Source organism: Podarcis cretensis, assembly GCF_951804945.1.
Source record: "Podarcis cretensis genome assembly, chromosome: 6".
Taxonomy (NCBI): domain Eukaryota; kingdom Metazoa; phylum Chordata; class Lepidosauria; order Squamata; family Lacertidae; genus Podarcis; species Podarcis cretensis.
In genome coordinates, this window is record NC_137175.1 from 14,148,174 (window position 1) to 14,174,135 (window position 25,962).

Consider the following 25,962-nt stretch of genomic DNA (forward strand, 5'->3'; position numbering starts at 1 on the left):
AATGAAACAAAGCTAGCCTGCTTTAGAATAGTTTTAAGAAATAATTGAGGGGGACCTGGATACCCATCTGTAGGGAAGCGGGGGGGGGGGGGGGGAATCCTGTTGTCTAAAATACTGGGTTTTTTTAAATTACTTTTTATTGTTTTCAAAAACTGCAAACTTTAAAACAGGGGTTTGCCAACCCAGTCAACCCTGAGTCACTAGCCTTCTTGGAAAGAAAGTTATGAAGCAATGTATCTGCATTTCCTAAGTACTAAAATTGCAATTTCAGGGCTGGAAAAATGCAGTGGTCTTACAACAGAAGTACTAGCTAGCTTCAGGGAAGGTATGCCTGCTGCAAATATGCCCATATTGTACCACCTAGAAAGTTCCTTATGAGTGGATGAACGGCACTCTAAAATAAAAGCACAAGTCATAGTTGTCATTTGAGTTTGCTGTTTACCAATTACAGCTTAAGGAAGCCAAGGCTGCTTAAAACACACAGACACACAAACACTACTGAAAGGTGTGTGCATGAGTTACACAATACTGCAGTTAAAATGAGATTCAATTTCGTTAGGACAAAGTTCAGTGCCCCATGAAACTACATGTTTCATAACAGATGTTTTAAATAGGTCATTGCCTAGTAAACCTTATGATTAAAGGTCAAAGAAAGTCAGGCTCTTCACTGAAAAAAAGTAATAGATATATATGGATATGTATTACTCTCTCCACCCCCCGCTACTTTCTTGTTTAGTTTTTAGAAATAAAAATAACCCCTAAAACCTAGGCTGCGAAGTCCCTTACAACCATGCTTTATAAGCTGCGGCCTCACCGTGTTTACTTTCCTGTAAGCTCAGCAGCACTATTGCATTCCACTTATAGCTGGGGAGAACATACCTGCTGAGGCCACAGTGGCACCACAGCAAGATCTTAAGGAAGAAGATTTTGTTCATACCAAGGCAAACTGATGCTGCAAGATAATCTTGAAACAATGCTCTTGGCTCACCCTATTATTTTTCCTGCCAGCTCAATGATGCTTATGGTACTGTATTGCAACTCTTTAGAATGTCACTGTGGGAGCTATATTGGAACACTGCACACTTGCTAACAAGCTATGCTGAATATTACATACTCTCTGTCCCATTGCAGTGAAAAGGAGGAGGAAAGAGATTTTCTGCTATCGGAGGAGACAATGGTTTGAAAGGCTGCAGTTTTCCTGGGATGATTTCTCACAGGAACGAACTAGCTAAATGTGTCAACCCAGGAAGATAAACTGCTGTTGCCCAATAAATTAAAAGTATCCATTTACTAGAGTAAGCTTACTCAAGAACCAACACAACTGGAGAATTCATAGGAAGTAACAACGTAGTGTCTAGTAGTCACACATGATCAGACACTCCATTGTCAAATACCTTTAAGCTTTCCGTTGTCCCAGAGGTTCATTAACACAGCAGAAATAACTTCAAAAGCTGCCTGGATACAAAACAACCTCTCTCTGTTATTTCTTTTTGAAAAAGCCAAACAGATGCTAATAGTTATGTGCACATACTTGCGCTATAACAAGTTTTGGCCCCATTGCTCATTTGTATAAGGACAAATCTGCAGTCCTCTGTGGTGTTGCATTTTAATTGAAGCTCACACTATACAAGCCTATCATAAAGGAAATGAACATACCTAGAAATAGATAATGCTATCTGTAGGAACTGGCACACAAGGGGGATTCTGGGACAGGCCAAAGGGTTTCCCACCATTATAACATTATAAAATGTTTTTATAATAGTTCACAGGCGGCAAAATTAAGAGTATCTTCAATAATGAAATTGAAAGTATTTCAGTATTTCACTTCCTGCAGCATTTGCCGACTCGTTGGTAGCACAGTTGGCTGCACGGCCTACTAGGAGGGGGAGTTTTCCAGATGTTCCTATGTGGTTTCAACTGGAATTATGTGATGCTGCTTCAGACAACATAAAGAACAAGTAGTCTTAAGGATGCAGGCAAGATGCTTTCATTCCTCACATGTTAACAAGGCAATCCATGTTTTCTAGCACTGTGTTCAATGAATTTCTGTCCCCTTCTTAAAATCTGCTATGTACTTTCAGAAGTCCTCGGGTTCCCAGGAAAGAAGGAATACATTTCAGGCTTACATCTGTGGTGCATCAGATAATCAGAACCCATTCATTCAATTGTTGTAACTCTCAGTCTACAGACTTAAGAACAAAACATTCAAGCATCCATTTGATTCCACATAGCTGTCACCTCTATTAACACTTAGCAATACTGGCCTCATGAGCGATGGGAGTTATGAACAGGGCCTCCAGCCACTTCACAGGTCACAAACGTCCTCTTTTCGTAACTTGAAAGACATCACATAAGGCAAAGAAGGAATGAAATTCTCTTCATTTATTAGCTTATGAACGTGATAATAAAAAGTAAGATTTTAAGGCAGATCTGTAATGAGAGCCAGTATATCGTCTCCCCATCAGAAGGGATAACATTCAGAAATAAGGAGCACAAGTCTGCCAGTGAAAATGACAGCCATGTGTCAGGGATATGTGTGTCTAACTGAGTGTGCCAACAAAGGTCCGTATAGATAAAGCTATGGGTTTTCCCAGTAGTGATGTATGGAAGTGAGAGCTGGACCATAAAGAAGGCTGATCACCGAAGAATTGATGCTTTTGAATTATGGTGCTGGAGGAGACTCTTGAGAGTCCCATGGACTGCAAGAAGATCAAACCTCTCCATTCTGAAGGAAATCAGCCCTGAGTGCTCACTGGAAGGACAGATCCTGAAGCTGAGGCTCCAACACTTTGGCCACCTCATGAGAAGAGAAGACTCCCTGGGAAAGACCCTGATGTTGGGAAAGATGGAGGGCCCAAGGAGAAGGGAACAACAGAGGACGAGATGGTTGGATAGTGTTCTCGAAGCTACCAGCATGAGTTTGACCAAACTGCGGGAGGCAGTGGAAGATAGGAGTGCCTGGCGTGCTCTGGTCCATGGGGTCACAAAGAGTCAGACACGACTAAACGACTAAACAACAACAAATGAGGGCTTATCCACAGTTACCTTTCCCCTTGTTCTTCCCAGGTGCTTTAAAGCTCCATGCCCAAGCATCCTTTTTTTTTTTTTTTTTGCTCTGGAGAGTTCTCCACAAAAACCTATCCTGTAAGGTAATTCTGGTTTCCTGTTGTTTTGCCATTTTCTCCGATTCAACTTTAAATAGGGGGGTTTGGTGGGGGAAACTCAACAACAAAAAGGGTGGGGGGGTTGTGCCTGGTAAGTGCAGAGGAAAGGCAAGTGCAGCTAAGCTATGGCATCAATAGTATAGGTATTAAATGTCATTATAACTAACTATAAATTCACACACCCCCCCCCCCCCGGTAATGTGTAATACAACTTTAAACTTGTTCCCTAGATTCATGATGCCATGGGTAGGCAAACTAAGGCCTGGGGGCCGGATTTGGCCCAATCACCTTCTAAATCTGGCTCACGGACGGTCTGGGAATCAGCGTGTTTTTACATTAGTTCTCAAACAGATTGTGTTTTGGGCGTTTGAAAACCAAGGCACCGCTTCTGATTTGCTGCAGGAGCATTCTGCAGCCAATCAGAAGCTGTGCTGGATGTTCGCTTCCAAAAAAAATCATTCAAAAATCAGAACACTCACTTCAGGGTTTTGATTATTCAGGAGCCAATTTGTTCAGCAGCCAAGGCATTTGAGATCCAAGGTACGACTGTACTCTCAATATTCTAATCAATTTTATATTAAAACTATTTTAATATGCATCAATATTAGGTATCTATTTTCAGATCTACCATATCCATTGCAGGAAGCATACAGGGAAAACAAATCAGTTTATGAAATGTACTGTGGATCAATTAATCAGATATAAATTCCATATATCACGTGAATCATTCATTTTGTATACAATATATTAAAAGGGCTAAGTGTGCCAGAAATGTTCATTTCAGGAAAGCCTTTCTTTAAAATGTCCATACAAATTTCTGCAATGTTTGGATAAAAATCCTTAATATAGCTCAATATGTTTTCAAATGCTTTTTAAAAGGCATAACACTAAAGCATAATAAAACTTAACTTTCTCCTCAGAGGTCAAAAGGGATTGCATCTTAGGTGGCTACTAATGCTAACTGGCGTAAGTCTGGCTTGTCGCAGCAAGTGAAACAAGTAATCCAATATTCTACTGAGTAATGTGGTCATTCATATTATTACACACCCCAAACTACCAAATATATATTGAACATTATAATACTGAACACATACTCGTATGAGATCAGATCAAAGCCATTATGACTGAATTTACTTGCAAATAGGAAAAAGGTACATGGGAAATCTTGGATGGGGGAGAGCGGTGAAAAGGAGGAGTTCTGCAGGGAAACCAACCCACAGATAGAACGTTGTACGCAAAAGTAATATTTAGCTGAAAAGTAGATGTAAAATACTATTAATAGGACAGCTGAAGCTGAGATGGATGAGAATCAAAGGGTTCAACTTGTGTTATTTTCATTTTTTAAAAAAATCCTCAAGATTTTATCCAAACTCGCCTACTCACATTTGTTTCTCGAGAGCTATTCTAAGCATGCATTGCTCAAAGAACGGTTTGTATAAAGAGGACAAAGTGCATGTGCAATTTGGAAGGTAGGAATCGAAGGGGGAGAGAGAAAACGATACACAGAAGCAAGGAGCTAGGAAAAGGCCTGCTCTCTTGTGCTTCCTGCAACTTCATGAATGTTTTACCCTTGCTGGTTCAACGAGCACAGAGAAAACGAAGGAACAATTATAACCAGGACTTTCTATTTCCTAATGATAACGAAGACCCAAAGAGAATTAATATATTTCTTTCGAAGTTTACGGCAGTTGCTTAGCTCCCAATATATTGCTTCCCTGCCCTTGTTTACAGAGTTCAGTACTATTGCAGACTGGTCACAGCGCATGGGAAGTCTGCAAGCTGAGTTTTCTGAGGCATGAAACTACCCCAGGCTACATACATTGTATGTACCCACATCTATAGGTGGCTAGCATTAATTTCGCTGTCACATACATATGGCAAGCTAATCCTTGTAATTTAACTGCACAACTCCAAATGTTTGCCTTCACACAAGTGCTTTACTACCTTTCCCCCAAAGTATTTAAGCTACACCTAAGATGCTTTGTGTTCTCTATAGTCACATCCTAAGAAACTGGTTTCCCTGTGGTGGCGACTACAAAGGCTTCAGTTACTGCAGCTGAAATGGTGATGTTAAAGGTGTGGCAGCTGAGACAGACAGAGCCTTACAATTCTACCCTGCCTGCTAATGAAGTTACGTTATACTCCGGTCAGGGTGTCGCATCAGAAAAACGGAACAGCAACTTGGTAAGGGATGCTTCTACAATTTGATGCCTGCCCCCAGTAGTCTGACATATTCCCACATCTATTTCATCTGGCCCTTAAGAGCAAAGTGTAGCCGGCCAATAGCCAGCTCTGTTCCAACTCCCCTTGACTCCCTAGTGACAGTCAAGGAAGCACCTTGAACATGAGGAAATCTGAGTTTTTATGCTGCTAAGTCCTATCCTCCTTTTTGTCTGTAAGAAGTTTTGCCTTCAAGTTCTCTGTACAACCCTGCTACCAGTCTGAAACAGCTCTGCAGCATACAGACCCAAAGGTGAGACCACCACAGAGGTTTGCTAGTCAAAATGGCAGATACTGTGTTCTAAAATGATTTACATACTATGCCATCCACGCAGATGACTCACTAATTAACAACGCACATACTCAGTTGGCTAGAGAATGGTGCTGATAATGCTAAGGTTGCAGGTTTGATCCCTGTACGGGACAGCTGCATATTCCTGCATAGATGATCTTCAGGGTACTTTCCAACTCTAAAGTTCTATGATTCTAAGACAGACTATGGGGGAGAAAAAGGGAGAGGCAAGGAATGAAAGGGGTGCAAGTGCAGTTATGTGAACTTAGGCTTTCTTCTAGCTGTGAAACAGCACTAAAGCAGGGTTAGAAATTAGCAGGGCGCCAGGTGCATTTTGCGGCTAAAGATTCTCCATTTGCGAGCACCTCCAATTGTCTGGGTGCCTTTTTTTGCGCCTGGCTGACGCTCAAGGTGTACTGAAATGGATGTGCTTTGAAGCCTCTAAGTATATGTTAAGAATAGACAATATGTTAAGGAGTTTAACAATAAAGAGTCGTTTTGAAAACTGAAGTATGGTATCTATATTTTTATTGTAAACACCAAATTAAACATGTATTATCAATTTCTGCTAAAAATCTGATATTAAGAATGTGTTGCTTACATGAATTGTGTATTAATTCATGCTTATCAAAATAATAAATATAAAGTGTTGCCAACCCCCCCCCCCAACCCATAAAGACTAGACATTCTGTTTTGGCGCCAACAACCCAGGTCCCAGAAGCCATTTGGCTCCTAGCTTTTCTATCCCGGTTTCTAACACTGCACTAAAAGGTCATAGAATCACAGAAGTGTAGAGTTGGAAGGGACCCCCGAGGCTGAGGATCACCTAGTTCGGTGGTGGCTTAACTTGGCCCTCCAGCTGTTTTTGGACTACAACTCCCATCATCCCTAGCTAACAGGGATGATGGGAATTGTAGTTCCAAAATAGCTGGAGGGCCAGGTTTGACCACCACTGATCTAGTCCAACCCCCTGCAATAAAGAAATCTTTTGTCCAATGTGGGACTCAAACCCACAAGCCAGAGATTAAGAGTCTCATGCTGTACTGACTGAGCTATCACACCTAAACAAAGCAGAGAAAACCCAATGATGTGAAAATTCCCCTTTCCTCCTAATCATGGTAATTAAAAAATGGGCGTATATTTTACAAAACAGCTCAACGGTGTATTCTGATAATGAAGATCCTGCCACGCGCCTATTTTTTCTTCACGGCTTTTAAGGTTGTGAAGTAGATACTGGCCTGCCAACAGTCTGAAATTTTTATATGCTCATTGCCAACAGCTTTAAAGCCAGCAGCCTTAGTTATGTCCTGTACCAGCATGGCTACTTAGAGGAAGCAAATGAGGAACTGTGCTGTGCTGCTTGTGCCCCAGCCTTCATTTCAACTGGAAACTGCCATTACTAGCCAGACCGTTTGAATGATTCAACACAAAAGGTGAGGCTATACATCCAGTTCTGCAGGTGCTGTCATATTTATTTAGCAGCTAAATGAGAGGCTTTTTTTAGAAACAGGAAGTGTGTTCAGTGAGTGAGCCAGCCAACCTAGCACTGCATAAAAAAGCAACACTGTTATGCAGACTTTCTAGATCTCTAACAGGCCCTTCCTTATTTCATCCCTGCGCACAAAAACAAGACAGCCTCTCCTGCTTTAAGTCTCTCAGCTGTGTATGTGTGTCTTATAAACAATGTAGGCTGAAGCAAATCTATTTTATAAAATGTGCGGGGCGCATATATCTATATCTCTATCTATATATAGACACACACACACACACACACACACACACACACACACAGAGTATATATCTTTATGTAACTAAGCCAATATGTTCTTTACTACCAGCTTCAGGTTATAAGTTAATTTAAAAGACTATCAATCAAAGCAAGCCAATAGTTTGACAAAATATTATGAGAATGTAATCAGTCAAAGCTAAGCAGTTTTAAAGCCTACTTTTTTTCAGCAGGAGAATCAAATACCTCCTTAGTGCTCTCCCATTGAGTTCAGAGGGACGAAGTAAATTAGTTGAGACTTTGGAGCAGGCAGATCTAGGAGAGAATAATCCTCTCCCAGGCATAAAGTTGGTACACACTAGTTGAACCCTCTACATGAGCATTAAACAAAAAATAAAAATAAAAATTGGAGCCTTACGAAATGGGCTCACCTCACAAAAATGATGAAATTGTTGGGTATAATGAAGTCTGACTTGGAACTTATTACAAGCAATGGCTCAAGTTCAGGATGTAACTAAAATTTCTGTCACCTTTCTGAAATACCATGAAATTATATTTTAAAAGGCTGATAAAACGTTAAGGAAGGTTGGTTAGAACTGGCACAGGGACTGCGAAACCACAAAATTTGAATGTCTTATTATGAAGACTAGGTCGGAAGATTTAAATAAAAAGTGTGTAAGAGAAAAATCTAGCCAATGATGGACTACAACACTGGATAAAATAATAGTACCAATTAAAAACATAATTAATTTTAGGGCATTTATACCCGTCCTTCATCAAAAGGCAGCCCCCAAAGTGGATTGCATACACATTTGAAGTAAAATATAAGCTTAAAGGCAAACAGAACAGAATACTTAAATACTTTAAGAATACTTAAAGGCAAACAGAACAGACAAATTTAAAAGGCCCTAAGGGAATAAAAGTTTTTCCAAACTTCAAAAGAACAACAGAACAGCACTCAGACAGGTCTTCCTGGAGAAGGAGTTTCACAAGCAGGCCAAGAAAGCCCCCAAAATCACTCTTTTTGGCCTTACCTCTGAAGGTGCAAGGACCAAGGGGGGGGGGGGAATAATGAAGAAGTCAGGGGAAATCATTCCCTCAAACAGCAAAATGGGTAGCTATCTGCCAACCAGTAAGACAACATAAAGCGAACATTCTATATACTTAGAGCAGTACTAGTTTGGTCTTCCCCTCAACCCACAAAGGAGGTACATCCCACACATATGTTAGAGATCGCATGTACTGCTATGAAGGTGCAAGACTTCACTCTGCCTGGTGGCATCTCTCTGCCACCCTAATCGCTATAGAACACACATAATCATGGGAGTTCTAGCCTTGAGAACTCCTTAATTTGAACACAGCCCTGAATAAAAAGCAGCAAAAACAAAAACACACAACATACACACACCCCTGAATTTTTTTCAGGCTACGATTCTCCTTCAAAATGAAAACTGCTAGAGACAAAGTTAATCAGACTAAAACCAAGAGCAAAACAAAGGATAGGAGGAGAGAAAGAAACAGAAACATGTTATTCATGCATTGCAGGGGGTTGGGCTAGATGACCCTCGGGGCCCTTCCAACTCCACCATTCTATGATTCTATTTTTTGAAGGAATGTGAAGCTTAGTTAGGCCTTGCCTACAGTATGCAGTCAAGCTGATGGGGCTGAACCACTTAGGACTGTAGGTAGGTAGATTACATTTCTACAAATGTTCCAAATTCTCCTAAACAGCAAATAAGAACAGACTAGAAACTTCCTCCTTTATGTGCTTGTTTTCTACTTTTTTGGAGGGGGGTATTATTGGGTTATTGATTTATTTTATATACTGTACTGTGATTTTTATGTGAACTGCCCAGAGACCTCTGGGTATAGAGCAGTATATAAATTCAATAAATAATAAAATAAAATAATAATTGAAAGCAGAAATTATTCACCAGATAAGCAAATCTTGTATTTCCCACAATGCTAGAACTATATACTAAACAAAAAATAAAGTACATCTCTCTGTGAAGAACTCTATGTGCAAGTCTTGAATGGACAACATTGCACTTACCACTTAGGTCCCAGAGTCCATTTCCTTGTTCTGGAAAAGACTCACCTCATCATAGTCTGGTATGTCTAACGTTTACCTTGCACATACCAGGGGCTATCTGTGTGAATGCAAGGGGCTATCTGTGTGAGTGTGATTCAAAAGCTTCCACATGCTGGGCCTATGAAGAAACGCCTTAAGGCAAGCTCCCTCATATGTGGCCTCGTCCTTCCCATCACCTACTATTTGATATTTATTTCTGAGCCCCACTTTTGTGCCAGGGCCAGCTCTCTTCCTTTCGCCATCCTAACGTTTTGAGATGGAGTTTTTGGTGTGTTTTTTAAAGGGGGTTCCTGTCTGATCTGGGATGCACACTTCCAGCTCAGCTGTGCAAATATCCAATTGGCTTGGATGAGCCAAGGGGCTGTAAGAAGTGTGGCTCCCAACACACCATCCCTTGCAAAAGAGATTTACACTTAAAACCCTGACCGTAAGATCAAGACCAAAATCTAGCAGGTGTGCGCACACCCAAAATACAGAGCTCCTGTTTAGTTTTTGTTGTTTCTAAAAGTTCAGTCACAACAAAGCATTAAGAACATAGCTATACAGCTTAACTTAAATACTTTAGTGAAAGGATTAACATCCGTTTTGTTATCATGCTGGGTTTTCTTTTAAAAAGAATATGTAGAATCCTTTTTTTCAGCATTCTGATAATGATTTCTTCAGTTCCAATACCAAATAAACTATACAAGCAATGGAACTGCTTTTCTTTTTGCAAATTGTTCTGACAATTTCTTACAATTTGTTATTTTATACATTAGCACTCTGTACCACATGCTTCTTTTCTCAGTCTTCTACCGATGAAGTTGTTATTTCTTCCAGTTTTTGAGCACCTTCTAATCTTAGCAGCAGTAGGAATTCTGTGCATGCAATAGGATGGAACTGAAGTGAATGGGAAAGGTTTACACATATAGGAACTCCAGGCATAAAAGGGACTGTGCGTGTGTTCAAGGTTCTCTAGATTCCAAATTGAAAGAAGCTGCCATTTATACTGTGATTTTGTAAATCCAGCCAGTTGGGCTATTGAAATGAACAGGGCTCCACACTTCTCACTTGAGTCCACAAATTGTGGCTGAAGTAATGCTGAACAGTTTGAATTATATAACCTTCAACTAGTCTAACAGGTTCTGTTTACGCAGCAATGAAAGGCAAATGAATTCAAGACAGAGACCAGACCCCACTTGGGCAACTGATCATATTTGGGGGGTTTTATTTCAGAGAATGATAAGCTTAAAGATATACATCTGATATGTATTTAGCATTTACACATACTATACCTAAGGACCTGTGAAATACAACAGCCTTGTAACAGAGAAATTATTGTACTACAAAGTTATTTTACCAAGGAGCTCATTAATGTTTCATATTTCTTGTTTCAGAATTAAACATTGAACACTGTCAACACCACAGCATTTCAAAGATACACATGTTTAAAAGAGCAAACTCCAAGACAGATACTTAGTCTTCAGGTTGGAACTACATTTTCACAACCATTTCTCTGTTGCTAATTGTGAGAGCATTTTTCTGAACTGAGTGGCAGGGACCAACATGGTGTTTTTTGAATGCTAAATAGAAGCATGTTGCTAGACAAACAGAACCCTCCCCAGCAACTTTTATGCTGATGTGATATTGTCAAAAAAGCACAATAAATCTACCAAAATGAAAGTTAACACCCCCTGTAATAGCCAGGGTTATTCAAGAACAGTATTTTGTTCCATCTGCTTTCTGTATTATTCCAGGTTTTACCTCTTTTAGACTGTTTTAAACCTTTTAAGTGTAACCCAAGAATATGTTGAGCTGAGTCTCCACTGTTAGGAAAGCTAACTTTGCCAGCACCCACACAGGAAACTTTTCAGCAATAAAAGGAGGGGAATCTGGTGTAGCAAGGCTCCTCCCTCCCTCAGTTCTTGCAGTTAGAACAACTGCTGCAGCTGCTGCAAAGAAGAACATAGCACTATGGGCTATTCAGTATTATTATTTAAAGGAGAAAGTGCTGCTTGCCTTTACAAGCCCTTCATGGCCTTCAATCTGACCACCTTGGTTCTACAGAATCCAATCCTCATTTGCAAAATACAAAATTTCGAACTTTTTGCTGACAGCTCTCTCTCTCTCAATCTCTCTCTCTCTCACACACACACAGAGAGAGAGAGAGAAAGAGACTCACCAGTTCTCACTGGTTACAAGGGATATTCAATTATTACAAAAAGATGTTGCTGTCATTTATTAAACATTTGCATTCCTTATTGTTATTTAGCAAGTCACAGCTAATACAAAACCCAAAGCACTTGACTTCAGGAAGTTTAGTAATCCATTACCATATGTACTCAATCTTTAACTATTTTGCATCACTAAACACCAGAATCATCTAAATAGAAGGTCATGCTGAACACCACAGTGTGTCAGGTACAAATTTATGTTCAGCTTACAATTTTGTGCATTGCTATGTAGTATAAACCACATCCTTACTTAAACCCCAGTATCACAGTGTGCATGCATTTCAAACTTGGGTTCTCTCTCTTCTGTCTCGCTTTGAGATGGCCTCAAAACTAGTGTACAAAATCCAGGAGGACAGGTTGAGAAACTGAGACCACGTTATCCAATTCCCACTGTTATGTTTTCTAAAGAAAAGTCAGGTTCAGCATTGTGCAAGCTGTCATCAACATGCTTTCAGAGAGGAGGGTATAAGCATGCATTTCACTCAGCTACGGACACAAACACTTCCATGGGTATCTGATAAAACAGTGGTTTGTAATGGCATGTGACTTGCGCACTCAACAGAAACCGTATTTGTTGCACACTATATACTGTTTACTTGATTGCTTGAATTTCAGTATACAGTGAAGACATAATCTGCTGTACTGTAAAACTTTACAATACGCTAGGATAAAGGTTATCTCCAACTACTCACTGTATTCGGGAAGAGAAATCTGTATAAAGTTATAAAGTCATCAATTTTCTCTGAGGAGAGCTCATTTCAATTAATGTTTCCAGGGATTTAAAAGTACAGAGATATTCTTAGGTACCCTACACATAATTAATACACAAGTTCGGTTTTTTCAGTACCAGAGGAATACAACTGATACTTAAATGAGCCCAGGTGAGACTACTGTTTGTATGCTCCAGAGACACACATCAGAGGGCAGCCTGATAGCTTGTACAAGCTGTAGTGGAAATGGCATTATACCACAGCAGCACTGCTGCAAAAATAATGTCTCCTGCCTTGACTCTGCCACCATTTTGTCACCCCCCGACCGGGATTTGGGTCACTGGGGCAGCAGCAAAATATTTCCATACTGTGAATGGTTTTCTTGAGTAGACACTGTGCCTACCAGCTATAAAAAAACAAGAGCTGTTCCAGTTCACAGCAAGCATGGAAGGAAGGAGGCAGTAATCCATAATGTAGCAACCGGATCATTCCTGTGATAGGTTCTTTTTAGTTTCTTGGTAAGGACATCCATGGGACGCTGGTGGCGCTGTGGGTTAAACCACAGAGCCAAATGGGTTGCCGATCAGAAGGTCGGCGGTTCGAATCCCCGCAACAGGGTGAGCTCCCGTTCTTCGGTCCCTGCTCCTGCCAACCTAGCAGTTCGAAAGCACGTCAAAGTGCAAGTAGATAAATAGGCACCGCTCCGGTGGGAAGGTAAACGGCATTTCTGCGCACTGCTCTGGTTTGCCAGAAGCGGCTTAGTCATGCTGGCCACATGACCCGAAGCTGTTCGCTGGCTCCCTTGGCCAGTAAAGCGAGATGAGCACTGCAACCTCAGAGTTGGTCACGACTGGACCTAATGGTCAGGGGTCCCTTTACCTTTACAACTGTCCCATCAATGCAAGGATCTATGCTTGTGAAATGGGGCTTTCTCCCCTCTTTCTCCCCAGTGCCGCCAACAAATTAATTATGGATGGTTTGGGGAAACCCAGAACAGATTTAGGATATGTATGTAATGGTCAGGTGTCCCTCTACCTTTAAGGACATCCGTCAGAGGCAACAAACTGCCCAACAGCTGATATTACTCTGCTAAACCCTTACATGCATGCAGGAGGAAGCTACATTCATTCTAACCTGGAAATGGGTAGTGCCAACTGGACTTGCTAATTAATTTCTAACTACTGAAGATTATTAACCATGACTTCCTGTGAAGCTCTTGCCCAGTTGGAAGACTCTGCCTCTGGTCTCTATCAGTTATGCAGTGATGGCAAAGCTATCAGAAGTTTCTTGTCAGAAAGCCAGATGGTAGCAATTTGTGGGCTACAAATGCCAACCGCTGAACTTCCTTGCGAACAAAAAAAGTGTGAGAAAAATCGTTCCAAATATTTCACGTGGCTGCTTCCAGAAACAAAGTTCTGTAGCACAGCTATATAGCGAAGTTAACCAACAGCAGGAACTTCAAAACTGTTAATACGATTATAATTAAGTGAACTATGCAACCTTATCACAGGAATCCACATTAACGTCATTATATTTCATAACTAAAAGCACCTGAAAATGCATTTCATGGTAAAAAGATACAAGATTAGTAGGCAGGAAGCAAAATCCTGTATCTTCAGCTGCTTTTGGCATATATTGAAAATGGCAAATACTAAGGCAAAGTTCAATTTTAATTCTGAAATAGGGCTCAAACAAAATATTACTGGAGGTATGCAACTAGGACTGAATATTAAATACTGACTCAGAACTAATGCAATGGCCAGTATCTCTTGCATCTCTCTCTGTTGCTATTTTATCACAGTTGCTGGTTACCCTTTTTCTTGCCTTTCCTCTGAGGAGCGTGAGGCAATTTCCAGTCCTCTTCCATTTTATTCTCACAACCCAAGTTAGCAGGGTTGCCATATTTTGAACTAAGGATTGCTATGATTGCTCTGCCCATGAAAAAGAGGATGAGTCTGGAAAAAGAGGACACATGGCAACCCTAGGAAGACAGTGACTGGACAAGGTGGAACCTCATGGCTGATTTGAACCTTCCAATCCCAGGTCCTAGTATGGCACTCTAATTTTATTGGAACTACAGCAAGCCAAACATCCGGCCACATGAAAGCAAAATTCAAATTATGCAGTAACACTTAGGATAGAAAGCCTGATAAATAACAAACAGTGCCAGTAACTAAGACTGGGGTATCTTGGTAAGCGGCATCTGTCTAGAAAGCCCTCATCATCATTTCTGGAAGCCAAGTTACAGAGCTCAGATGGAATGCACACATGCTCACTCACTTTCATGAATACTGGCTGCATATTTCTGTAAAGCACATTCAAACTACAATCTGGGTTGCTAGGAACGGCAACTGTGTCAAGGATAAACTACAGAGCCCAGGATTCTCTGAGGGAGAGAATGTGCTTCGAATGTGCTTTAATAGGCACAATATGTACAAGGTCACTTTCTTAGCCAGTGCATATGCCTGTAACCCTTTTATCAAACACTGGCCTCTCCAAAAGACAGCAGTATGCTGTTCACAGGCTTACCCTACAATACGGAAGTACTGAGTATCGAGTAGCCTTCATGCAAGTCCTTAAAAGGTCCTTTGTGCTGCTAGTGTTCTGGAAATCACAGGTTCTTTTAAAATATAAGACAAATTTCTTGTTTCTAACTCTGAAGGTGGCAGAAAGGATGGTGCATTCAATGGTTCCAAAGTATTCTTCAGAGCAAAATAAGTAATATGCAAGTAAATTCTGCTCGTGGTGATCTATGCTTGTTGTGGTGAGCAAGCACTCTAAATCATTCAGTGATACAAGATCAAAATGAGGATTTTCACTTAGTGAGAATTATTCAGATGGTCTCTTTAGTGCAAGTAGTGGAGTAGGAGAGCTGAAAATAATGCCAAAATATTTCGCATTTGGTAAACAATGCACACCTCTGGTTTCAGATAGTACATGGGTAAGGTAAAGGTAAAGGTACCCCTGCCCATACGGGCCAGTCTTGACAGACTCTGGGGTTGTGCGCCCATCTCACTCAAGAGGCCAGGGGCCAGCGCTGTCCGGAGACACTTCCGGGTCACGTGGCCAGCGTGACATCGCTGCTCTGGCGAGCCAGAGCCGCACACGGAAACGCCGTTTACCTTCCTGCTGGTAAGCGGTCCCTATTTATCTACTTGCACCCGGGGGTGCTTTCGAACTGCTAGGTTGGCAGGCGCTGGGACTGAGCAGCGGGAGCGCACCCCGCCGCAGGGATTCGAACCGCCGACCTTTCGATCGGCAAGTCCTAGGCGCTGAGGCTTTAACCCACAGCGCCACCTGCGTCCCTAGTACATGGGTAGGTGAGTCTAAAAAGCCCGGATCACAAATTTTCACAGCCCTCAAGTGGCTATGGGGGATCCAAAAATGAAGGGGAAATGTGTGTGCGTCCTATGGGGCGAATGCAGGCTTTCGCTGAAGCCTGGGGAGCGAGAGGGGTCGGTGTGCACCGACCCCTCTTGCTCTCCAGGCTTTGCGCACCTCTCCGCAAGCAGCGGGAGCCCAGCGCTGGGCTCCCGCTGTTTGCGGAGAGTTGCCTGCATACTGAAGCCTGCCCGCGCTGAGCTCAGCGCGTCCAGGCTTCGCGGACCTCTCCGCAAGCAGCGGGAGCCCGGTGCTGGGCTCCTGCTGCTTGCGGAGAGTTGCCTGCATGCTGAACCTGCGCTCGCTGAGCTCAGTGTGTCCAGCCTTCACGCACCTCTCCGCAAGCAGCGGGAGCCAGCGCTGGGCTCCCACTGCTTGCAGAGAGCTGCCTGTTTGGGGGCTGGGGTCAGGGGAAGCTCGGGCTTCCCCCGCCCCAGCCCCGCGCCTGGGGGGAAAATAATTTTTTCCCCTTTATTCCCCCCCCAAAAAAACTAGGTGCGCCTTATGGGACGGTGCGTCCTATAGGGCGAAAAATACGGTATTTAGTGGGAACGCGGGTAGCGCTGTGGTCTAAACCACTGAGCCTCTTGAGCTTGCTGATCAGAAGGTCGCGATTCGAATCCCCACAACGGGGTGAGCTCCCGTTGCTCGGTCCCAGCTCCTGCCAACCTAGCAATTCGAAAGCACACCAAAAAAAGTGTGAGTAGATAAAGAGGTACCACTTCGGCAGGAAGGTAAATGGCAGTTCCGTGTGCTGCTCTGGTTTCGGTGTTCCGTTGCGCCAGAAGCGGCTTAGTCATGCTGGCCACATGACCTGGAAAAACTGTCTGCAGACAAATGCCAGTTCCCTTGGCCTGTAAAGCGAGATGAGCGCCACAACTCCAGAGTCGTCTGCAACTGGACTTAACTGTCAGGAGTCCTTTACCTTTTTAAAATGTGTTTAGTATTAACTCTAGAATTGTATACTTGATTCTGACTGAACTGGGAAATGGCTGGGGAAACCCAGCCAGATGGGCAGGGTAAAAATAATAAAATTATTATTATTACTATTAAACTAAGCCTCCTAGACCACAGCCACTAGAGGGCCAGGAAAATTTGTGTCCTGGGCTTTTTAGACCCCTCTACCCATGTACTATCTGAAGCCAACATTGGCTGCCAGATGTGATTTCCCCCTCAGCTCTCCTACTCCACTAAAGAGGCAAAAAATACAGCTGATCACAAACAGGAGGGATAGGGAATTCATGCTTAGACAGAAGGCATATTAGTATTGAGCTGTGCCCAGCTGATTGTTCATATCATATTATCTCTTATCCTTATTTATAAGGAATTTGAGAGTAAAATTTTAAGGAGTCTAACTCCTATACATATATGCACAGCCAGAAAACTAAAGTTTGTTTTCTGGTAATAAATTACAATGTGAAGCGATGATTTGTTATTGAGTTACAAATTGTCACTTGTTTTAACTATGGTTTCACAATAACTCAGAACAAAACAACTTTCCTTAACCATGGTTTGTTTGGCGACCTAATACTCACCAAGCTACACAGGCACAAGCAGCTGAAAAAAAACCAAAACTGTTCACCAGACTGTCCCCCCCCCCCCAAAGATGTCCTCACTCTTAAATCTGCCTGACAACAAGCTCTCTCTTCTCCATTCTCCCAATTCCTCCATGACAAGTTGCCTTTCACAAGTTAGACCCAGTTGCTCTGCAAGGAGAGGGGGAGTTTTTTTAATGATCATTTATGTCAACTGACTAATTAATATACACTTGGCTATCCTGACTGCTAAACCTACTTACAGCAAAAATAATTAACTCTTCACAGGAACAAAACACCGATCTTTCAATACAACACAAAAAGATACTAGCAGAAAACCTGTAAAAGTCAATCACTCCATTAGAGAAGTAGAATAGAGCTAAGGAATTTGATTATTGAGAGTGCACTTGGTGTTTCTGTGATGCAGGTGGGGTGGGGGGAAATTAGCTTGACTCAGGGCATAACAGGAATGGCTGAAAACTTATGAGAAGATTTCCCTGGCCTGTTTGCACAACCAGGAGCTAGTAACAAGGTGAGGCAATGCCAGTACAGGATGTCAGGCAGGCAGCAAAGAGTAGGCAGGAGTAACTAAGTTTGGAGAAGCAAACTATGGTTTGTTTGCTCGTCTAGGAGACAGCAAGCTACAGCTTAAGAGTTATGTACAAACACAGCCAATATTTTAAACTGCTTTACAATGATAACAACATATGATAGCTGAACTTAGGTCCAGTTTCAAATCTCAGCTTATCCATGGATTTCTTGAGCAGCTCTAAACATGTCCCTAACTCTGAGTCCACAGCATAAGATTTCATCAATTTAGTTGCCTATTTCTCAATACTAAGGGTATACGCGAAATAAGTATTTCAAACTACTACTACTAAGAAAATCAGCACCTGTCACTTGGTGGCAGAAAACATGTTTACAAAATCAAGGGCCACAGAGAAATCGACTAGGATTTTGCCTGATTGCATTTACTGCGTATTAACGGCATGGCCCATCCACTTTAAATGTACTCCTGAACTTCATTTACCATACTGCTTTTAACTCCACTGGAGACAAATATATATATATATATATATATATATTGCACTTCACTTTCCAATGTCCAACCAACACCGCCCTGACTATAGGCTGATGATGATTTCTATAAGTATACAGAAGGGAAAGTAGCTCATATGATGCTTCAACACTGTTATATCAATAACTTGGCGAACCGACTCATGAATATTTGGGATCATAATAGAGAACTATATGCATTGGGAAACTCACTTCACTGCACTCTATCCTTGCAAGAAATCAGCACTGATAAGAAATGAAAACTAAAAACCAATGCAACGTAAGCCTGTTGCAAATAAGAATTTATACTTACTGGTGGGAAGTCAAAATCTATCTGGCTTGCTAAGTTTAATATATAGTCAATTCGAAACTGATTCTCTGGATTGGCTAGTTCAACTGGAGGTGCCAGGTTTCCCATTGCTGTCACTATTGTCTGTAGGAAAAGAGATAAAATGTTATCAGAAAGTGACGGGTTAAAATTTTAGTTCAAAGCAACCAGGAAAAGCTTGTAGACTTACCTCTATAGCTTCTTTAATATTGTTTTTAATATCCTGAATTTTCATTTTTTTCTCCCTGTAACCAAGAAAATAACAAATTAAATTTCTAGATCATGGAGAGATAGCTTTGAAGAGGAAAACAAAAGTCAAAGAACTTCTATCAAGAAAAATAATCTTCAATAAATCATCTAGCCAGCCAGCTGCTAGACACCAAATCTAAGTTTGGCGGGGAGCGGGATATAAAAGAGTTGAAGAATGGATTCTGATTTCAAACGCATGTTTCTTGTAATATATCTGAAACAACCTAACAAAGTTGCATTGTCTTAAGATTAAGGAAATCACTTACACTGCTTTGGGTATCAGAAACTCCAGGGATAAGTTCCTAAACAGGGACTCCACACTTGTTCAACTGACAAAAATACACACATTGGCCTAGTTCACATGTAAGCCAAACTATGACAGAGTGTGAATGAGTAAATGTGCTGGTGGTTATTTAGAAAATTGCAGCTGCTTCACTTTGCCCCTGATGCTGCTGCTGAGCTGCCAGGAGCTTAAGACAAAATTTGGTGTGTGCCAACCTGAGCTCATGGTCTGTCTCACCCCAAGTCAATGAAGGGCATTTGTTCTTGACACATTGCTCCTAGTTTGTTTGGGGGAGACAAAACATGAACCTGGGTTTGCACACAATGCTAAGCCAAACCATGGTTTAGCTCAGGGTGGTTCAACACACGGCCCATGAACTGCAAGTTCCAAAGGAAAGTCGCTCCTCGCAACGGCCATTCTCTTCCATTTTCATCTCCATGTTCTTTCTACAAATCCAATTGAAAGGGGTGACACTGGCTACGTGGGGTTGGTCCCACAGAGGAAATCCTGTCTCTCAATTGGTTTGTGCTGGGGTGACAACTAACGGGTGAGAAGAGTGGGTGGCCCCTTGATGGGCGGAGGCAAGCAGAGATTGGCTAAGGCCTGGGCAGTGGGGACTGGGGGGAGGGGTTTTCCATAAGCATCCCAGTTATGCGGCACAAGCCATCCCAGCATTGGTTTTCCATACAACTCCCCTCCGAGTAAGAGAAAAAATTCTCTCAATCTTGTAGGAGAGTTTGGGACAGAGAAAATTATCACTGGCTCCCACACAGACAGATGAAAAGTTTCTTAATGTAGTCACGCAGGCTCTTTGAGATCATTTCTGGTTGTAGCAATGCAAAATTATTGTATACAGAAAGAAGCTACAAATAATTATTGCCAGCAATAAAATATCAGGAGCAAATAAAAATGCGCTCTGCTCTAAACATTTCTGCTACGGTAGCTTGCAGGAGTAGAAAAGGTGTGTAGAAATACTTCTCTTCAAATATTCACATTCCAAAAAGTGAAACCAAAAGGTTATTCTGCAACTAGATTTCCTGAGTCTATAGAAGTATCTGAGTATGGGATGAAGGCATCTTAAACCTAGTGCACATTCATGGAAATGCACACAAATGGATACTAAAGATGTACAGTGGTGCCTCGCAAGACGAAATTAATCCGTTCCGTGAGGCTCTTCGTATAGCGGTTTTTTCGTCTTGCGAAGCAAGCCCATTGACAGCTTAGTGGATTAGCGCTATTAGCGGTTTAGCGGCTTTTAGCGGATCAGCTGATAAGCGGTTTAGCGGCTTAGGAAAAGGGGGGGGAAGGGGGAAAAACCTGCAAGAACTCGCAAGACATTTCGTCTTGCAAAGCAAGCCCATAGGGAAATTCGTTTTGCGAAGCGCCTCCAAAACGGAAAACCCTTTCGTCTAGCGGGTTTTCCGTCTTGCGAGGCGTTCATCTTGCGGGGCACCACTGTATAGAGCATGATATGGCACATCACATTTGCTTTGAATTATTAAGAATGAACATGTATTATAGAACTCTTGGGTGTTTCCTAGTACAACATTCTTTTAGATCCTGTGATCAATCCAGACTGTGGCTGGGTTATTCTTAAAAAAAAGAAAAGCCAGTGTATTGCTTTGCCTATAGCCCTCACAATACTAAAACAGAATGGAGAGCCCATCAGCCCCAACCAGAATAGCCTATGATAGGTGATGATGGGAGCTGTAATCTAGCCACACGTTCACCATTCCTGGATTAAATGTTACTGACTTGTATTTATTTTGTAATTAGAATCAGTTCCTTTCACGATTCAATTTTTTAAAAAAATATATATGGTCAAAATACTAACTCACTTAACTTCAGAAGCCAGGTTATTGCACTGTAAAGGAGTTTAATGGCAACGTACGATGGCAAGGAGGATACTTCCATGAAAGAATACGGGTGTCAAAAGTACTGAAAGGTATTCCTATTTCTACCTTATTTTTAATCAAACTAGTGCACAGACTGCAGGAAACAGTTTAACAAACACAAGTGCAAGACTGATAAAATTTACTTACATTCACACTAATGAGTGTGTGCAACCACTTTCTGGAGGAAAGAAAAACCCATCTGCAGCTTCAAAAGTGGAAAAAGCTAAGAACTAAAGAACTTGCACTGACACACAAATGCTATAAGATCTGGTGAAATCCTAAATACCTAAGCCTAGTACATTCTGTTCCCAGAGTGTCCATTCAGATGCCTCTGGGAAGTCCACCAGCAGGACGTGAGTGCAACGTGAGTTCCCCAGCTACTGAAAAGGCATATTCTTTTGCAAACTGAATCTGTATAGTATGTACCTAGGCCAAAAACTAGCTGCCTAACTCTTAAGCCTCCAGCTGCTGCGTTATCATGGAAGAGCTGCAACTATTGTTATTGAGGCGGAGGAAGAACCAGACCTACAGAGATGTCAATCATCACAACTAGGGTGAAGGAAGCAGAAGGCAACATGGCACAAAGATAGCCATTATATACAGTGAAAGAAGCTGAACTCACAAGTAGATTAGACGAAATATGCATATATCTGGTTACCCTTGTCACCTTGAAAACACTAAAATTCAGGACCAAAATTGCATTCTGGAGACACCATGTCATTATGAAAGAGGAAATACTTGCTGTCATCCCCCAAAGCTAATAAGTGTTCTACACAGTATACATTCTTTAGGTGGTTGGGAATTCCCGTAAAAAGTAGGGATTGTATGGAGTCTTTAGGCCTAGAATGCTTCCTTCCAAGGCACCCCTCTATCAGGAGCTCCTTATTGTTTTACTTTGGGTTCAGCATTTAGCTTAATGGTAATTCAACTCTTTAGTTTAGAAACATATTTTGCCCTGATTATTAAGCACCCTCTTTTCTGCTGATCTATTACAAAGAGTATTTCCCAGTACTTAAAGTGATGGCTCTTAATTCAGAACATAATGCTAACTCTCCTGACAAATCCAGGGGAGTAAGCAAACATGTTCAATATTATTATCTGAAGGCTAAAACGTTCTTAATATTAAAGTATAATTTATCTGAACTAACCTTGGTTTACAAGCTTGTAGTTCATCTGGAGAGAGCTTAACCTCAAGTCCAGATTTGAATGACATGCTGAGCATAGTACAGCGGCAAGTGGGAGCAAAGCTGCTGTGTATTCCTTCTAAGCCAAAGTTTTGCTTAATGGGATGTATTATTGTGTGATCTGTTCAGTATTATGGATTAAAACCACCGTTCTACAAAAGCCACCCTGCATCTCCCTATAGACCTTAGTGCATGATATCCACCAATCCAAAAACATCAAGAGAGCAACCCTATAACCTGAGAGTAATCCTCACTGAACTCAGTCAGACTTACTTCTAAGTAGACATATACAGGATTATGCTGTTAATTATGCTTTTCCTTCACCACCGTGGTCCCAATAATATTCCTATTAATTGACAATGATCTGTTTTGAAGCCTATACACCTTGATTATATAACAGATCTATTATTTTGTAATCACTTTTATGCTTAAACATAACCCTTTGAGAAGCATACATTCTCCTTAGCGTGGCTAGAAAGAAAAGTCAATACAACATTCCACACCAGCCAAAAGACGTTATGTGCAGTACCTGTCAAAATTAAAAAGGTTTTCCGGCTGCTCTTTTTTAGTTTGCTGAATTTATGAAACTATTCTCCACTTTCTTAACCCATTTGAAAGAAAGTAATTTTAATTGTGCTCTCCCAACTTTCATTTACTTCACTGGATTTAGCACATCAAATCATACCTAAAGACCTTGGCCCTCATATGAGGGCCAAGGTCTTTAGGTATGATTTGATGTGCTAAATCCAGTGAAGTAAATGAAAGTTGGGAGAGCACAATTAAAATTACAACAGTCTAGTAATGGAATAAATTGCCTTGCAGTGCAAGTTTTAATGAAGGACTTTGTTGGACAACTAAAAATTCTATTGTAATGAAGACACCAGTAATTTTTCTAGTTGGTAATGCTATCATATGGATGTGAAGCTTGCCCAATACACAGTGCAAAGAGGCATGCTCAAAAACAGCTTTGTGCTTTTTGAACCCCAATTATTATTAATAATGAGTGCATAACACTAGGTGCAAATCTATCCAACAATTCACTACCTACACCCTTGCTATGATGAGTAGTATCAACTCTCAAAAGCAGGAATGCCTAACGTGTGACACTCCAACTCCAGCCAGCATTGTCAATGGTTAAGGATAATAGGAGCTTTAAGGTGGCTCAATTCGAGGCATGTACGACACAAAAAGCAGCAGTTACATGGAGCCAGTGGTCATTCTTGAGCAGAGTGTCATAAGCTCCCAGCTATTACCTGGCCCTGTTAGAAGACTTTGCATCCAAAGATATGTAACAAAGTTCAAATGTTTAGTGGACTTCCAAGTCACTGATAAGCCAATTAAGTGATGATGTATTTCAAAGTGGTGCAAAATTCCTGCAATTGACAAGCTGCTAGGTAGTCATCATTGTCTTTAACACAGGAGCACTCAAGTCCCTATTTCTGTCTGTGTTACCATGGCCCTATGGCATGTTCGGTAAACAAAGAGTCTTATTACAGCAATGAACGTATAACTTCATTTTGTAATATTTACTAAGTGTACATTTTTCCATGACAATGATGCCCCATGTTTCCTACATCAAGAATTCAACCAATAACCTGTCCAAATCAGTAACAATGATAAATTGAACTTTATACAAGTGTAGAAAATCTTTAGTTGCTGACTTAAGCAATGTACAACCGAGGAAACACTGGTTGAAATTCAACGTAGCACTAAGTGGGGTGTGAGTGTGTGAAACGAACTCTGCTCACAAAACAGAACCTTCCCCATTCTTCTTCCCTTGTGCGTTCCCCCAAACCTGCTTTGGGCTTCCCCTCAACCATTTATAGCAGATTTTGAGGGCATGGAAGTGCAGTGTAGGAGATGGAGTCCTTTTATGTAAGTGGACCTTATCCTGCTCAAGCAGTAACTTAGTTGAATCTTACTCACTATTCTTAAAATTATTACTGTTCAAAAACATTGCCAGATTGTGCTTCCATCCTTCTAAATTAGGAAGGGACCATTAAGATAAAATGTTTTAAAATATAAAGTTTATTCTTTTTAAGTCACCAACATCTCTTTTTACACAAAGCATTTAAGGGTGGCTACAGACACACAAGGCTTGTGGTTTGCCCCAATTTGAGCAGAAATACAAAACTTGATATACAGTTCAGAAGAAATCTGTTCCACAGGTTTTAAGGGGGAAAGAGGGCATGCACAGCGCTGCTTAGCTGAGCTTTGTGATAATCCAAACCCAACCCTTCCTGCAAAACAAATTTTCAACTTTTTAAAATTTATTTTGCTGGTCTTGTTTTTTAAAAAAGGCTGAACATTTGATCAGAGAAATATGCAAGGTACTTTAAAAGTAACAACAGACAGCCCAACTTATTGATTGGGAGGGGGGTTAGAAAGGGGGGAGTTCATCTAAAAGCAGAAAACCTGGCACTGTCCATGGACACAGCTGTATGTATCCTAGAAGCTGCTTGATTTTAATACTAGGCAAAATGGCAAGAAATGAACTATAAGAGTCACATTTATCCAGGAGTTTATATTCTTATCTCAGACATTTCCATACACTTTTATGTATCACTCAATCTTTCTTTAATTCAAGTTCTGAGGTGCAGCCACATAAACGCTTTCCAAAGAATGCTTTGACCCAACTGAGCCCTAGAATAAACTTCAATCCCACTGGGACCATGCAAGTTGTTACAATTGTGATCAGACTCTTGTTTTGACTGTTTTAGAAGGACTAAAAAGAAGCCTTCGTCAGTTTGTCAGGAAGGTCACTGAAGTTTCTTTGAGACACCAGAGAAAAACAAGTTACAATTCCAAATAGCTTCAAAAAAAGAAGTTGCATTTAAGCTGTGTCAAAGATCACAGCATTAAAACTTCCTTGATATCCAAGAGTCAAAATCAAGATAAATGCATGTTTGCTTTAAGAGCTTTTTATCATGAAAATTCTAAAAACCTGCTGCGTCTGATAAAACTATTCCCAAGAGGCAAGCTGCAGTCAAATCCCATTAGCTGTCATACTGGAAGTGAAATGTCCCGCACCTCAACAACGATCCATTTAAAACAGGGAGGAGAAACGTTTTCAGTCCATTCCCTTCTGAGAGCCACATGCCCGCGGTAGGTGAGGCCAAAGACAAATGTGGGCAGAGCAAGAAATCTAAGTTTTACTTTTGTATAAGCTAATTTCTATACACACCATTCTATTCTTCATGCAGTCAAGCAAAAGGCATTATTTGAGCTTAAGGACGTGTGCCAGCCTAGTAAAAAGACTTTAGGGTGTGTCTAGGAGAATCTCAAGCGTCTCAAGCCTTGGAAGCATTGAAAGGCTATATATTCAGCGCCTAAGTCTGAAGTTCCCTACCCCCGAGAAGTTATGGGGTTCAGCAACACATGCACACAGAAACATGCAGCACGCTCATTTCTTTTTTACCCTGTTGAGAGCCCCAAAATAGAGTTCATCTGTGGACATCGATTTAGAACACGAAATGCAGTAATTTGTAGACAACAATTTGAGTGTGTCAAGCACTTCAAAATTCTTAATTCACCCTTTTAACATCCTGGTCAGGACATAAAAGTATGCCTCTCCCAGCCCCTAACCTTAACAACAGTTCATGCTGAACAAGGTTCCCATTTTAACTAAGGTTTG

At 41.2% G+C, this 25,962-nt stretch overlaps 1 protein-coding gene across 5 annotated transcripts in view; it reads right to left on the reverse strand.

Moving 5' to 3' along the window:
- The window catches only part of GNAS (GNAS complex locus), a 179,131-nt gene that overhangs the window by 51,657 nt on the left and 101,512 nt on the right, over positions 1–25,962 (reverse strand). For all 5 annotated transcript variants that reach the window (XM_079979689.1, XM_079979688.1, XM_079979690.1 and 2 more), the window contains exons 3-4: positions 18,908–18,962; positions 18,703–18,822 (exon numbers count right to left, since the gene is read on the reverse strand). In XM_079979689.1, the coding sequence (XP_079835815.1) occupies positions 18,703–18,822; positions 18,908–18,962 (175 nt within the window). The remainder of the gene's footprint in view (positions 1–18,702; positions 18,823–18,907; positions 18,963–25,962) is intronic.